Source organism: Wyeomyia smithii, chromosome 3 (genome assembly GCF_029784165.1).
Source record: "Wyeomyia smithii strain HCP4-BCI-WySm-NY-G18 chromosome 3, ASM2978416v1, whole genome shotgun sequence".
NCBI lineage: Eukaryota > Metazoa > Arthropoda > Insecta > Diptera > Culicidae > Wyeomyia > Wyeomyia smithii.
The window spans coordinates 151,367,385-151,385,184 of record NC_073696.1 but is presented as its reverse complement, the minus strand read 5'-3'; the positions used below and the strand labels follow the sequence as shown (position 1 = coordinate 151,385,184).

Genomic DNA, 17,800 nt, shown 5'->3' with positions numbered 1-17,800 from the left:
ATGCTGAAAAATATCAAGGAACTTAATGTTATATGCGTCATTCCATGTCAAGTGATCAGGCAACGATGCAATGACCCTCTGCGATTCACTTCAAAATGAATAAAATGACTTGTTTTAGGTGGAAATTGAAAAATCCAGAGTTTTGGGTCAATCGGACAACCCCTCTCCAATTGCGGGGCCCTCCATTTTTGTATTTTTTGACAAAAAATCCTTTTCCATGTTTTGGAAAAACATCATATCTCAGAGACCGTAAGAGCTACAGACAATATTAGATATTCTTTTTAAAGGTTATAAAATCTACAATCGAATGGCATCATCAGATTTGGCAAACAGTGTTGCCAATATTGATATTTTTACGTTCAAATCTAAAACTTTGTTTATCTCAAAACACCCCCATTTATTTTAAATCTTATGTCACCGATGTGTTCAGCAGAGAATTTTACATAAGAATAACCTATCTACGAAATGCAATATTCGCTGTTGCGGAGATATTCAACTTTTAAGATAACGAGTTCGGTAAGATTGCAAAACCGTGATAAGGCAAACCAGCTGTGTCTTTACTATTATAGTATAATACTACTTGTATTAAAATAGGTTCAAAACAATTTCCAATAAAACAAAACAATTATGACATCGCTGAAGTGAGCTAATCATTTCATTTCCAACATTTTCATGTTGTAAAGAATATAGTTTTAAAAAATCCTTTTACTCAGCTCATGCGGAGTTTCCAATTCTTCAGCTAAATGATCCAACTCACCAGTATCTACAACAAGGAAATAATGAATGTTAACTATAATGCTTGTAACATTACTTGTGCTGAGGTATACTATTTATACTGAATGCTACACCTGTTTCCTGATCCATCATTCTATCTTGCGAATTAAAATTTGGGGGTGTTTTAAGATAAACGAAGTTTTAGTTTTTAAACGTTAAAATATCAATATTGGCAACACTGTTTGCAATATCTGATGATTCCATTTGATTGTAAATTTAATAATATTGTCTGTAGCTCTTACGGTCTCTGGGATATGATGTTTTTCCAAAACATGGAAAATGATTTTTTGTTAGAAAATACAAAAATGGAGGGCCCCGCAATTAGACGGGGTCGTCCGAATGACTTAAAACTCTGGATTTTTCAGTTTCGATCTAAAACAAGTCATTTTATTCATTTTGAAGTGAATCGTAGAGGGTCGTTGCATCGTTGCCTGATCACTTGACATGGAATGACCTATATGTAATTCAGGGAACATCAGGAAAAATCAGCGAATTTGCTTTCAAAAACTTTTTCGCCACCCTGTTTAGTTTCCAAAGTTCATGTTCAAAAGTTTTTGACAAAAAAAGTAGGAGGTTGTATCCAAGACACGACCGCATAAATGACGTAGAACTACGTACACTATTAACAAATGCATTGAGTGTTTCATTACCCTAGTAACACAACTGTTTTTATCAAAGTTTCATAGCGCTTTTTTGGCTGTATTGTGCGCTATAAAATTTTGATAAAACCAATATTTTTACTTGGATAATGAGTTATGTCTACTAATGAAGGGTTGTGAATTTCGTGAACCGGATTCAGCAGTTAGCAGATCGTGCCGAGTTAAAAACCATACACAGCACACACACAAATCATACCATATCATTGACACACACACATTCCGCGTCGAACACTCGACAGAAACGGACGTGCAAAGTGGTCGTTCTATTACAATCCGGTCCGTGTGTACGAATAGCCAAACAAAAGAGTACATTATTCGCGCTAAAGGCCAACTAGATTGTGAGTTGTGTCGCTACGTTCTGTACCCGGCTCGCAACTTTGGCTGTATTGGTGCAAAATACCAGCTGCAGTTTTGATCTGTGCACAGTGAATAGATCTTTCGAGTTCAAGGCCATCAGTTGACAGTCGAGTCGTGTCGCTGTGCTGAGTGATCTCACACCCGGCTCACTGCTGGTGGCTGTATTGGTGCTGCTGTACTGGTGCTGCTGGCTGCTTTGGGTGCAGCTTCGAACAATCGGACAACCACTGCTGGAAGGAAGAAGCAGCTAGCTGGCATCTCTATCTTATTTGCTTTGCTCCGTTAGGAGCTAACATCACTGCGGATCCGCAATTTGCGGGCCCCATTGGCAGATGCTATGTTATGCGTATGAAAAGTGGCGGTGATATGCTATCTCGTTTACACACACGCTGAGATGTTAGTCCTCGAAACATGGCGGGATGCCAGCTAGCTGGGAAGAAGTAAAGAGGTACGTGTTCTTGTCGGCGCTAGTGCGCTAGATTTAGCGCGATGGATATAGATCCCTCGCCTCCCGTGCCACCATCCCCGAACCCCCCTGACCCTGACCCTTCTGTTACCCCCTCCCCTGTTCATTCTCCAGTTCCCCCTCGCCCCAGGCTTTACCCGGACGGATCTCAACAGGGCAGATATACTGTTTATTTTCGTCCAAAGGCAGGAGTGAATTCAAAGCGATTAAACATACTGCAAATTTCAAAAGACCTGACGAAGGGGTACAAGGCCGTGACCGAAATTTCCAAGGTCCGACCTAACAAGCTCCGTGTCGTGGTCAGTGATCTGGAACAGGCCAATGCTATCGCTTGCTCTGAGCTCTTCACACGCGAGTATCGCGTGTACATACCCGCACGAGACGTGGAGATCGAAGGGTGTCATAACCGATTCGAGTCTGTCCGTCGAGTGTATTTTGCAAAGTGCTAAAGGGTGCTTCAAGAATAGCACATGTCCCGATGTGAAAGTGCTCGACTGCAAGCAATTGCGGTCTGTATCTCTCGTCGGCGGCACAAAAGTGTACACTCCGTCAGACTCGTTTCGCGTTACGTTTGCCGGATCTGCACTCCCTAGCCACGTCTCGATCGACCGGGTTCGTCTGCCTGTGCGATTGTATGTACCCCGTGTTATGAATTGCACCAATTGCAAGCAGTTAGGCCACACAGCCGCCTACTGCTGCAATAAGGCACGATGCAGCAAGTGTGGGGAGACTCATGCGGAAGATTCTTGCAGTGTTAATGCTGAAAAATGTATTCACTGTGGGGAAAACCAGCATGAGCTCTCCACATGCCCGGTGTACATGCAGCGCAGAGATAAAATCAAGCGGTCACTCAAGGAACGTTCAAAGCGTTCTTACGCTGAGATGCTGAAGAAGACCGTGACCACTTCTACCATAACATCGAACCCCTTTGATCTGTTGTCCTCTGATGAAACCGATTCTGACGATTCACCAGCACCAGGAACATCTTATGCCAATCCTGGGGAGTCTAGGAAGAGGAAAAATGTTTCTTCTCCTAAACTTCCCCGTAAAGGTCCTAAGATTTCCCAAAGTGTAATGAAAAGTACGAACAAACCAAACAGTGCTGCGGAAAAACCGAAGCAAACTCCTCCTGGGCTTGCAAATTTAAAGTCCCAGAAGGAGTTCCCAGCACTGCCAGGAACATCTAAAACCCCAGTTGTTCCTTTTGCACATCCAGTTGATGAAACAAACTCTGGATTAGTGAAATTTTCTGACATTGTGGACTGGATTTTTGAAAATTTCAATGTACCCGATCCAATTAAAATTTTTCTTACAGCATTCCTCCCAACAGTTAGATCATTTTTGAAGCAGTTGACTGCCCAATGGCCCCTCCTTGCAGCGATTGTATCCTTCGATGCCTAATTCAACTGCGTATATAAAGGATTCTATCTCTGTCTTACAGTGGAATTGTAGAAGTATTTTACCAAAAATTGATTCGTTTAAAGTTTTGATAAATAAAAGCAAATGCGATGCATTTTCCCTTTGTGAAACTTGGCTTACTTCAAATATTGATCTCAACATCCATGATTTTAATATTATTCGCCTTGATCGAGACACCCCATATGGAGGAGTACTTTTAGGGATTAAAAAGTGCTATTCTTTCTATCGTATTACCTCCCCTCGATTCCAGGCATCAAAGTTGTCGCATGTCAAATGACAATACAAGGTAAAGAGCTTTGTATTGCCTCAATATATATTCCTCCCAGAGCACAGGTTGGGCAACGGGTGCTCTTTGATTTAATAGAACTTCTTCCCTCGCCACGTTTGATTTTGGGAGACTTCAACTCTCATGGTGTGGCTTGGGGTTCCCCTTACAATGATAACCGCTCCTCTTTAATCTATAACCTTTGCGTTGACTTCGAAATGACTATTATAAACAATGGTGAAATGACACGTATCCCGAAGCGCCCAAGCGCTTTGGATCTATCCTTATGTTCGACGTCGCTACGGTTTGATTGCACATGGAAGGTAATCCTCGATCCTCACGGTAGCGACCATCTGCCTATTCTTATTTCAATGACTAACGGTTCAACTCGCATGCGACCAATTGACATTCCGTATGACCTCACACGGAATGTCGATTGGAAGTTATACGAGGAAATGATTTCAAAAGCGGTCGAGTCGATTCAACATCATCCACCACTTGAAGAATACAACCTCCTCGCGGGCTTGATTCTCGACGCCGCGTTGCAAGCCCAAACGAAGAAATATCCCGGCGTATCGATCAAAGAACGGCCTCCCACTCCGTGGTGGGACCAAGAGTGCTCCGATGTCTACACGCAAAGATCCGACGCGTTTTTGGCCTTCCAGAAGGGAGGTATACCTGGCGACTATTTACGGTATTGGGAGCTTGATACCAAGCTTAAAAGTTTGGCTAAAGCAAAGAAACGCGGATATTGGCGTCGGTTCGTGAACGAGACGTCGAGGGAGACATCGATGAGCACTCTTTGTAACACAGCCCGAAGAATGCGGAATCGCGTAACGGTCAACGAAAGCGAGGAGTCTTCAAGTCGGTGGATATTTGATTTTGCCAGGAAAGTATGTCCGGACTCTGTTCCTAAGCAAAACATTGTTCGCGATGCGTCTCCGGGCCACGACGCGATAGAATCACCTTTTACGATGGCAGAATTTTCAGTTGCCCTCCTGTCCTGTAACAATAACGCGCCTGGGTTAGATAGAATCAAATTCAACTTGTTGAAGAATCTACCCGGCAATGCCAAGAGGCGCTTGTTGAACTTGTTCAATAAGTTCCTGGAGCAAAACATTGTACCGCAGGATTGGAGGCAAGTGAAGGTGATCGCCATCCAAAAACCAGGGAAACCAGCTTCTGATCATAACTCTTATAGGCCGATTGCAATGCTATCATGTATCCGGAAATTGATGGAAAAAATGATACTCCGTCGTTTAGACCATTGGGTCGAATCAAATGGTCTGCTTTCAGATACTCAATTTGGCTTCCGCCGTGCCAAAAGGACGAATGATTGTCTTGCGTTGCTTTCAACAGATATTCAGCTGGCGTATGCTCGCAAAGAACAAATGGCGTCTGCGTTCTTGGACATTAAGGGGGCTTTTGATTCCGTTTCTATTGACATTCTTTCGGGTAAACTTCACCGACAAGGATTTTCTCCAATTTTGAACAATTTTTTGCACAATTTGTTGTCCGAAAAGCACATGCATTTTACGCACGGCGATTTGGCAACTTTTCGCATTAGCTACATGGGTCTTCCCCAGGGCTCATGTTTAAGCCCCCTTCTTTACAACATTTATGTAAATGACATCGACAAATGTCTGGCAAATTCATGCACGATAAGACAACTTGCAGACGACAGTGTAATCTCTGTTACAGGAGCCAAAGCTGCCGATTTGCAAGATACCTTGGACAATTTGTCTGCTTGGGCTTTACAGCTAGGTATCGAATTCTTTCCGGAGAAGACTGAGATAGCAGGTTTTTCTAGGAAGCATGGACCTGCTCAGCTTCAAACACAATTAATGGGTGAAACGATTTCTCAGGTTTTGGTACACAAATATCTTGGTGTCTGGTTCGACTCTGGTGTTTCTGCTTCCGCTCCGCAGCAAACACACATTTGACCAAACTGGAGCGAATACAATATCGTTGTTTGCGTATCGCCTTGGGTTGCATGCAATCGACCCATACGATGAGTTTGGAGGTCTTAGCTGGAGTACTACCATTGAAAAACCGCTTCTGGAGCCTGTCTTCTCGTATTCTTATCAAATGTGAGGTTTTGAACCGTCCTGTGATTGAAAATTTTGAAAGGTTAATCGAACTCAATTCTCAAACCCGTTTTATGACATCGTATTTCAATCACATGTCCCAAAATATTAACCCTTCTTCGAATATTCCAAATCGTGTCGACTTATCAAATACTTCTGATTCTACTGTGTTTTTCGATACATCCATGATAGAAGAAACTCGTGGAATCCCGGATCATTTACGCGTGCAGCAGATCCCTAAAATTTTTTCCAATAAATATCGAAACATCAACTGCGACAATATGTTTTACACTGACGGATCACTTCTTGATGGGTCCACTGGCTTCGGTATTTTCAATAACAATTTAACCGTCTCCCATAAGCTCGATAATCCTGCTTCTGTTTACGTCGCAGAATTAGCTGCAATTCAGTACACCCTAGGGATTATCGAAAAAATGCCCACGGACCATTATTTCACCTTTACGGACAGTCTCAGCTCCACTGAGGCTCTCCGATCGATGAAAGATGTTGAGCACTCTCCGTATTTCCTGGGGAAAATACGGGAACATCTGAGTGCTTTATCCGAAAAATCTACTCAGGTTACCTTAGCGTGGGTCCCTTCTCACTGCTCGATACCGGGTAATGAGGAAGCGGACTCTTTGGCTAAGGTGGGCGCAACAAACGGTGATATTTATGAAAGACCAATTGGCTTTAATAAATTTTTGGCATTTGTACGTCAGAATACGATCATCAGTTGGCAAAATTCTTGGACCAAGGGGGAACTGGGAAGGTGGTTACATTCCATAATCCCCAAGGTATCGACGAACCCGTGGTTCAAGGGGTTGGATGTAGGTCGGGATTTCATTTGCGTGATGTCCCGGCCTATGTCCAATCACTATAGTTTCGACGCGCATCTCCGTCGTGTTGGGCTCGGGGAAAGTGGTATCTGTGCCTGTGGTGAAGGTTATCACGACACAGAGCACGTTGTCTGGTCATGCCCTGTACACCGTGATGCCAGGTCTAAATTAATAGCTTCCCTGCAAGCCGAAGGTAGGCAGCCGGCTGTTCCTGTTCGTGATGTCTTGGCGAGCCGTGACCTATCCTACATGTCCCTTATATACGTTTTCCTGAAATCCATCCACGCCCCAGTTTAGTCCTATCCCCTTCCGCCTACATCCAACCAAACGACAAGAACACGTTAAGACCCCGGATCCGGAAACAGCAACTAGACCCGCACGATACTCTCAAGGCCCGAGGGAAACAACCCAATATGCCAGTCCGTAATATCTTGGCCCAGCAGCGGAACAAATTTAATATGCTGCTTACCTATGGCAATGAAAACCATCAAACAGCAAACCTGTGCTTTTAATGCAAAATATTCTAGCTTTAAGTTAGATTTATTTTCAGCTCGTAGTCGGCAGCGAGCATAAAAAATTTGCTCTCAGTTATTAAGACACTTTAGAAAGTAAGCTTCTAGATAAAATTGGCGCCGTTAAACATTGAATTGTATTTGTGCCGTGTCAAATAAACTATAGATGAAGAAAAAAAAATACACACACACACACATCATACCATATCATTATACCATACACACATCATACCATATCATACACACATACACACATGATACGATATCATACACACACAGCAAGCAAGCGACCAATCAGAGGACGTTATTTTTATTTCAACAAGGCTTGACAATTTTCAATAGTGCAATAGTTCGTAGATTCAAACAACATTTTTCTGCATTTGGGCAGATGCGTGTATAATTTTCCAATCGATTGCTGCAAAAATGAAGAAAATCGGTTGAAAACCAACCGACCTATAAGCATTTGAAAAGGGACAAATTTCGTCCCAGTTTTTCAGTTTGCATCCCTGTGTGGTATGCTAAAGTAAAACGTAGTTCTACGTCAAAAACAAAATTCAAATGCTCTGCGTTTTAGACTCAACACAAATAAGCTATACATTTGCGTGGGACAAAAAATTAAGTCAGCTCCAAGGCTTAGTTTCCATACGATTTGTATGGAAAAATCCATTTTACTAAACTTATTCTCTAGAAATGTTTAGTTTGCTTTTATAAATATATCGATACACGATATTTGCAGGAAAAACTCTTCTGAGGATTGTAAGGCGCTACGATGCTTGTAGAAGCCATGCTTAAATCAATAATTTTGAACAGTTTTTTTTCGGCTCGGATTTAGTTCTCACGGCGCGGATCTTCGAACCCCGTGGCGCGGATTTTGCGGATTCAAAATCAAGATTTCTGTAACAACCCTGTTTCGTCTCACGCCGAAAGTAGCAACAATAAGCATCAACAAGTCAGCCGTTTTTAGCAGTTAACAAAGAACAGCCAATCATCGAGGACCGCCAAACCCCGCCCCCAGCGCGACGCTATAAAAGCAGCAGACGCATCGTTCAAGTCATCAGTTTTGTTTTGATTACCCAGTTGTTCACATCGTAGAAGAAGCAGAAGAAGCAGAAAATCATTTTAGAAGCAGAGAGAAACAGGAAAATGCAAGTTCGATAGCGAGCATTGGAGTTTTATTCCAACCGTCTGACCAGAGTGGAGGCAACCCACCCAGTTCTTTTTAGGACTAATTGAGTTAATGAATTTTCCACCAAAATTTGCCTTGCTGCTTCGCTCGGTCAGTTCAGTTCCCCAATTGCTGTCCTCCAGTGCGAACAAATCCTGTAATGTCGTTTTCGTTTTCGCGGTGTAGCTACACTCACTTTGACTTTTCGGACTATCCTTTTTCTGTCTCTGACTACACTTTTTCTATCCCTGACGACACCCGAAAAAAACAGAATGTACTGTAGGAAGTTACCAACGCATTCACACGTATGTGTCAAAACTGGTTTGTTTTAATTCTCGTTTCACGTGGTAAAGTGTCAGGCAAATTTTTTCAGCACATTTGCGAGATGGACATATGAAATGGAATCGAGACAAAATGACGAATACGATAATGACCAAAACAAAACGAATTGACAGCTATCCCATTATTACGCATACCAATGCAACGACACTGAAAATGTTTTATTTGAAGCTGCAAAGTATAGTCTGGAAAAAGTGTAGCTACACCGCGAAAACGAAAACAACATAAGATGGAGCCACAAAGCTATTGTATGAGAGTTTTGACAGCTCAAAGGACGCGTGCTTCCGAGTGGCGGATGGGAGCTTAAGAGAGATGATGAGAGTCAGATACCTATGTTGTAGTCTTTCCTACTCTGATCTCGGCAATCTCCTATGTGAGAAAGTTTCTTAACAATATAAACTGACACTAAAGAATTTTTCTCACACGTGGACCAGACCACTTAGTGCAAGCTCTTTTCATGTCTATATCCATGAATGCATTACAGTCCAGCATGATACTTCGTTACTCATTAGATAAAATGAATTATTGCTTTTACGTTTTTCTGGCAGTGTGACACTTATGCATTTATGGATGGACTGTAGTTAAACGTGAAATTAAATTCTTCACTTTTTACTGTTAGTTTCATGTGCAAAGTTGTATTGTTGTATGTAGTATTCAGTAAACGTGTACGTGGTTTCTTTATCGACTACATCGTTCATATATACATTTTTTGACGTGGAACTACGTCTTTGTTTACTATACTGGGATGCATTCTGTAAAATTGGAAATGAAACTGGCAAATGTTGCGTCAGATTTCAAACGTTAATAACAGTATAACCACATAATGGATAACAATAACCAATATGTTGTTGGATAGATAAAATGTATAACAATTTTGTAATATGCTAGTTATCACTCTAATTTAATTTCTAAACGGTAAAATTGATAGAAAGTTTCAATAACAAATAACAAATCAATGAGGTGGGACCATCATCATCATCATTTACGCGAATAATGAACGCGAATAATGAAATTACATGCGAGCATTCCTAGCACAGACGACGTGAATGGACACCATCCGTTCCCTGTGATATTCTCTGTATCAATATCGAAATAAAAATAAACAGAGTCTCCCCGTCCCAATAGGTCAATTTGGTTTTGTTTCAATGAGCTTAGACTAAAATGATGTCTCGAAGGCAGGGCTGGTAGCAGGTCTCTTTTTAGAGACTTGATCTCTATTTTAAAGCTAGTTTAAAAAGTCTCTTGTTCCAACGATAGGTCTCTAAAGTCTCTTTTCTTCTAAAATGGTCTCTTTTTCACCTAAAAGTCTCTTTTTCGATTTCTCGCTCAAATTATCAGACGATGTTGGAAGGAGTATCTGTTGTGCTACAGGAAATGACATCACAATTTAGGATGCCCGACACAATTCAAGAAAATATTCTGAAAATGAAAGACTCTGTTACGGTGTATAGTTTTAGGGAGATAATTTACGTCAGTGTATGGTCATTCATATGTAAGCTTTTCTGCAGTGGGTTTTGTTGCGCGCCTTGTAAGATTGGCAACACCGTAGAGAAAGAAAAACAATTAAAAACGAGATTTCGAGAAATATAGTCGCAAATTAAATACAGTCCATTACGTTTATTTTTATTCGCTGTGTTCCGAAGAAACATGGTCCGTCAGAGCCGGATATACTACGCGAATTCAGTGAAAGTGATTTCTGATTACTGAAGAAAATTGTGATTCCTGGCTCTGGAAGAAGTTAGGAAAGAAAGCAGCTAGCCACAGGGGCAGGCTAATTTCAGAAGCATTTTAACCAGAAAGTAACCGAATAGTGAAGCGTGGTAGCCATTTTGAATGAGCGCTTTGGGATCGCTTGGCTACCATACTAGTGAAGATTGATTTCAACGCAAACGTGTGTGTGCGTCGAGAATTTGATTTTGTTCTGACCGTCAGTAACGCGGCGAACAGAAAGTGATTCCGTATCGTGTAACAGCACAACGGAAAAGTGATAGTTGCTAAGAAACTGTTGATTCAGAATTTTGTATGCTGGATATAGTGATTCGAAGCAAGCGGTGGTGCTGCTCGGAAGAATATTTGCAGAAGTGAATAAGACGCCATTTTGGTGGTGGTATGAGTGACATCAGTTTTAGTGATCCCTTTTACAAGAGTGGATGAAATTTAACACTGATGTTAGATTGTGGTGATTCGCAAAAATTTCGACAACGACGTGAAAGCTAAAATCGAACACGAAAGAAGTGAAGTGATATGCAACTGCGGTCTGGCAAGATAAAGCGAATCTTGTTCTCGTCGCCCGTTGTTTCTCCATCAGCGTCGCCTATATTCTACACACCGATTGGCGGAGCGACACCATTCGTGAGTATTCGTGAGCAGAAAGAGCTGCAGAAACACCACCGAGATCAAGTTAAGATCACCGAATCGGTGGTTGCTCTGGAGTAGTGCCTTGCGTCAACACAAGGTAAGGTAGAACGAATCAGTCGTGCTATACGGGCCGCGGACCAGGATCATGGTAAGTTCAATATACACGCTCTTAAATTGTATGTTGAAACTGTAACGAATGCTGGAACGGAATTCAATGCTACACTGAACCGAATTTACCTAGCGGACCCTATAAAAAGAAATGTGTTTGAGCAAAAATTAGTTGATTTCGTGGAAGTGTATGAATTTGTAAGGATCTCGCTAGCAGAAATGATTGATCTTCACGAAACGGACCAACAAGCAATTATTACTGAGAAGTTGACGAATCGGAAATTGATGGAGGTTGCAACCACTAGCCAACCTAGCGGCAGTGGAGGGAGTGTTCCATACCAAGTTGTACCGTCTCTTTTATAACAACAAACCCCTCTGCCGACATTTGACGGTCGGTATGAAAATTGGTACAAATTTCGAGACAGGTTTACGGATATCGTTGATAAGTGTGTTGGGGACACTCCTGCTACAAGGCTCCATTACCTAGATAAAGCCCTGGTGGGAAAAGCAGCAGGGGCTATTGATCAGCAAACGCTGAATGATAACAATTACGAAGGTGCTTGGAGGATTTTGTCGAAACGATTTGAGAATCTTCGTATGGTTGTTCAGGGGCATATAACACAACTGCTGAATGTGAAGCCGATGCCCAAGGGAACGCATGTAGAATTGCGAAATTTGCTGGACGTCGTAGAGAAGCGCCTCTCTCTTGCGTTTCACGATTTGAAAATGAAAGACAAGTTGTCCGAGGCAATCGTAGAAACTTGATCCGGACACCCGAAAGGCATTGGAGGCTACAATTGACCATGGTAGCCTGCCTATCTACAAAGATATGATGACGTTTCTCCGAAATCACTCTTACATGCTGGCCCAGGAGAGATACGAGGATTCCTCAATCTCGGGACGACCGAAAGGAGCAGTAACGACCAATCTCCGGAGTAGTGCCCCCGCCGTTCCAACTAAGGTGCACACGGCTACAGTACAGCAAAGTAATTGTCCTATCTGCGATAGCGATCATCTAATTGAAACTTGTGACGGGTTCAGGAAGCTGAGCGAGAAGAGCCGATATGCGAAGGCGAAGCAGTATGGCCTTTGCTTCGCGTGCCTGAAGAGAGGACATCGAACTGTCAACTGCAAGACTGATACCAGCAGATTGTGTGAATGCCAGAAGAAGCACCATCCCCTGATGCACTTCGAGGAGAAGTGCGAGAAGACGGAGACAGCAACGAGCAATGCTGAGACGAGACCAATCGCTCGAAGCTCTACTACAACACAGGAGACACCGAAGATGGTTGCAAAATGCGAAGTTCCAGCCTTGACGGCTTCGGCGCATACGCAGGTGTTGCTGGCAACGGCAGTCATCGATGTAATTGACAGAAGCGGTGTAGCGCATAGATGTCGTGCGTTGCTAGACACTTGTGCAATGGCGAACTTCATATCCCAGAGAATGAGTGACGTGCTGCGTCTTCATAAGAAATGTGTAAACGTGCCAGTAATTGGAGTGAACGGAACCCGAACAACGGTGAAATTCAAAGTGAACGCCACCGTGAAGTCCAGGAGAACAAATTGCGATTTATCTGTAGACTTTTTGATAGTACCTCGTATAACTGGCGCGCTACCTCCGATGGAGCTGGATGCTTCAAAGTGGCCGATTCCGAAGCAGATACTGTTGGCAGATCCAAGGTTCTTTTGTTTCAGCCGAGTGGACATGCTTATTGGAGCCGAAGTTTTCTACGACCTGATGGGAAGCGGCAAGATACGGATGTCAAACGATCATCCACTATTGCAGGAGAGCCTTCTAGGATGGCTAGTCGCTGGAACAGTCAGCGCCGATCGAAACGTTGGCAGTGTCAAGGTTTTGCAAGCTACTTCATCCGATCCCAGGGACGAACAACTTAACACTCTGTTGGAACGCTTTTGGATGATCAATGAACAAACGGCCGAGCCCTTGAACAATGACTGTGAAAGACACTTCCTTGAAACGTATTCCAGAGGAGAGGATGGACGATATACCGTTCAGCTTCCATTTCGAGACGATCCTGGTCAGCTTGGAGACTCCAGGAATCAAGCGAAGAAGATGTTCAAGGCGCTGGAGAACAGGCTTGAAAGGCGGCCAGAAATGAAAAGGCTGTTTTCGGATTTTATCCACGAGTATCTGAAGCTTGATCATGCTAGGATACTGGATCCTAAAGAAGTAAATCCTGAAAAGGGATATTATCTTCCGCATCATTGTGTGTTAAAGCCTGAAAGCTCAACGACAAGGTTGCGGGTAGTATTTAATGCCTCCGCAAAGACCACTAACGGTGCATCATTGAATGACATTTTAATGGATGCTCCGACAGTGCAAAAACCTCTTTTTGATATCATGCTGCAGTGGCGGCTACCTAAATACGCCTTTACGGCTGACGCTCAGCGCATGTATCGACAAGTGAAGATAGACGGCGCCCATACAAAGTATCAGCGATGTTTGTGGAGAGACGACAGGACTCAGCCCATTCAAGATATCGAACTGCTGCGTGTGACATATGGTATTGGACCAGCAGGATTCTTGGCAACACGATGCCTGAATCAATTGGCCCAGGATGAGCGGAACAGTTTTCCTGAAGCAAGCGCCGTAGTGATGAAGTCCTTTTATGTAGATGACGTACTTTCGGGAGCAGATACCCTGGAAGGGGCTAAACGATTGCGAGAGGATCTACAGCAGCTACTAAACAAAGGTAGTTTCAAACTGCATAAGTGGTGCGCTAATGATCCACAGTTGCTTCATGGGGTGCCCATAGAGGATCGAGAGAAACAGCTTAATTTCGACGATACCAGCGGGGTCATCAAGACGCTGGGGCTTCTTTGGGACTCAGAGAGAGACAGCTTCCTGTTTCGCGTTAGAACAATGACTAATACAGAAGTACCGACGAAGCGTGAAGTACTATCCGAAATTGCGAAATTATTTGACCCCCTCGGAGTACTAGGGCCGATAGTAGTAGTTGCCAAGTTGGTGTTTCAGCAACACTGGCGTAAAAATGTAGATTGGGATGACCCGATCCCTGATGAGGAGCTCGACGTCTGGAGCAGACTGAGGACAGAATTGTGCAACATCAACGACATGAAGATCCCGAGACGAGTGACTGTGGATAATACGATAGCTTTGGAAATCTATGGTTTTTCGGACGCATCTCAGAAGGCGTATGGATGTTGCGTGTATTTGAAGAACGTAACTGCTAACGGTGCAATCGAAGTGCGGCTTCTTTGCGGGAAATCGAGAGTTACTCCATTGAAGGAGTCGGAGAGGAAGGAAAGGGATGGAGCATTACCAGCGGAAATGACTATCCCCAGGTTGGAGCTATGTGCGGCGAGATTGTTATCCAGGCAGATCAAAACAGTGCGCGAAACCCTAGACTCTGACATAAGTCGGGTTGTTCTATGGTCAGACTCGAAAATAGTGCTCTCGTGGCTAAAGAAGACTAAACCAGAACAATCAGTATTTGTGCGAAATCGTGTGAATGAAATACTAAGATTAAACCCCGACGTTGAGTGGAACTATGTTAGCACGAAGGAAAATCCGACGGACATGGTATCGCGTGGTGTGCAACCAAATGAATTGCTGCGTAGTGATTTGTGGTGGAACGTACCGGGCTTCCTCCGTGCTACTAACGATATGACGGATCCAAGAGCCGAAGATAATGTAGATGACCTTTCAGAAGAAGATTGTGTTGTGGTTGGAATAGTGACGGCTTCGGCCAACGGTAACTATCAATACGAACTTATCATGGCGTGTAGCAGCTTCAGGAGGCTGCAGCGAAGATTTGCTTACGTGTGTCGGTTCATTTACAACTGTCGGGCGAAAGGGCTTGGCAAGAAAAGGAGATCCGGAGCTATTGGTGTGATGGATTGGCGTGCCGCTGTATATTGTATGGTACGCATAGTTCAGCGGGTTGTGTACTACGAAGAGATCAGCAACATTCAACAAGGTGAACATGTGAAGGGAAAACTAAGAAACTTCAACCCTTTCTTCGATGAGAAAGAGAGACTGCTGAGAGTCGGCAGTCGGATCAAGTACTCCGATTTGCCGAGAGATCAGAAACATCCGATGATCAGCCCTGAACGTCACCATTTCACAGAAATCGTTATTGAGGCGCTGCACCAAGAGGAGCTGCACGTCGGATTGAACGGCCTGATGGCAAAGATAAGAAGACAATTCTGGCCAGTCGACGCAAAAGGCACTATAAATCGAGTAGTCAGAAGATGTGTGAAATGCTTTCGTGCGAATCCTCGGGATGTGCAGCAATTCATGGGAGATCTGCCCAGAGTCCGAGTCACCATGACCCAACCATTTTCACGTACGGATGTGGACTACGCGGGCCCTTTTTTCATCAAGCAAGGGCGATCGAAGGCTCCGTGCAAGGCGTATGTCTGTGTTTTCGTATGCATGTGTACGAAGGCTATTCATTTGGAACTTGTGACTTCATTGACGACAGAAGGGTTCTTACAGGCTCTGCTGCGTTTCGTTGGACGGTGTGGAAATGTGTCAGACATATATTCTGATAATGGAACCAATTTTATTGGGGCCAAACGAGAACTTCAGGAATTATTTCAGCTTCTGAAGTCGCAAATTCTGCAAGAGAAGATAGCAGGCTTCTGTCAGCCACGTGGAATAAACTGGCATTTGGTACCACCGAAGGCTCCCCACCAGGGTGGGCTGTGGGAAGCTGGTGTCAAGGCCGTGAAAACTCACCTAAACCGAACGTTGAGGGAGGAGTATTTGACATACGAGGAAATGAATACCCTCTTAATCCAAATCGAGGCCATATTAAACTCACGACCGTTGGTTGAACAGAGCAATGATCCAGCAGACTACGAAGCTTTTAGCCCTGGACATTTTTTGATCGGCCGAGAGTTAACGGCGGTTGCTGAGCCATTGTATACTGATCGGAAGGAATCGCTGCTCTCTAGGTATGAACTGGTTCAACATCGGAAGCAGTCGTTTTGGTCAAGGTGGTCGAACGAATACATCACTGGGTTACAGAAACGTGGGAAGTGGTATAAACATCCTGATCTACTGCGAAACGGACTTCTTGTATTGCTCAAGGAAGAAAACCTGCCCCCACAAACATGGAAGTTAGCAAGGATTGTTGAGACGCACCCCGGCAACGACGGGATTGGCCGTGTTGTTACCGTTTAGACGAGTACTTCTGTATTCAAACGGCCAACTACCCAGATCGCTGTGTTACCTGTCCACGATGATGTGGAGTAGAGCCATCCGGCTCCGGGGGGTGTATGTTACGGTGTATAGTTTTAGGGAGATAATTTACGTCAGTGTATTATCATTCATATGTAAGGTTTTTTGCAGTGGGTTTTGTTGCGCGCCTTGTAAGATTGGCAACACCGTAGAGAAAGAAAAACACTTAAAAACGAGATTTCGAGAAATATAGTCGCAAATTAAATACAGTCCATTACGTTTATTTTTACTCGCTGAGTTCCTAAGAAACAGACTCTCTCATCCCAAGCTATCCCAATTCATTTCAACTAGCCTTTGAAGTTGGAGCAGGTTTTAAATTTTGAAGTGTTAAATGTTCGTTCATGCCCCAGTTACTTCAAATTTTCGATTGGATTGAGTTGACTTACCCAATTGTGCATCATATACTAAAGTCATAGACAAACAGCCGTGCAACTAACAATAAACAAAACTTCGAAACAATCCATATTTTGCAGGACGAAGAAATCGTCATCGAGTGGCCAACCTGTTTGTCTGTGTCAAAACTGGGGCCAAAAATTTATATCGGGGAGGCCTTGCTCTTGCAGAACGACACATGTGAGAATTTATTTTACTTAGTGCCACAAAAATCTCAGTGGGTGTCGATAGTTATCGATGATTTCTTGCTCCTATCGATAACTATAAGTTTTTCATCCCTATATAAGAGCCTGTTTCAGTCGAAGCCGCTCATTTTAGTTCCAGACAGCGACAACAGCAGTCTTCCTCCCTTAGCAGCAGCACTAGCAGTGCAGTGGATACCAGCGATGGCGGAAAGCGGCGATTGATCTGAAAAGTCAACGTTTATTTACTAGAAAAAATGACTGACACGCAAGCATCCGGGTTATCTTTCTTGTAAAAGTATTCTACTCCAACCTTGCGGTCGTGGCTTTGCACACAACCCTCCTGTTATTTTTGTATGTTTTCAAATGAGTATGAAATTTTACCGCACTGCTTGTAGTATTTCTCTTTCTCTTTTTGTTTTTTTTTATGATAACTTTCACGATTTTATTCCGAGTTTCATAATTAAACTTCGGGTTCAGAAGTCTAGATATGTGTTGAACTCACCAACATAGCGAAATTTGATCAAGGACCACAGTTCTTTGTTTTCAAAGCTAAGTATTATTTTATCTTTTCTTGTTCAAGGAGTAAATGTAGTAATGAAGATAAAAAATAAAATTAACTAAAAATATGATAGTAGAAACTACGAAAA

At 43.2% G+C, this 17,800-nt stretch overlaps 1 protein-coding gene across 1 annotated transcript; it reads left to right on the top strand.

The window, feature by feature from the left end:
* Positions 1-12,177: 12,177 nt before the first annotated feature.
* LOC129728686 (uncharacterized) lies at positions 12,178-16,518 on the top strand. The gene has a single exon (XM_055687138.1). It carries the CDS (start codon positions 12,178-12,180, stop codon positions 16,516-16,518), a length of 4,341 nt encoding a protein of 1,446 aa, XP_055543113.1.
* Positions 16,519-17,800: the final 1,282 nt, after the last annotated feature.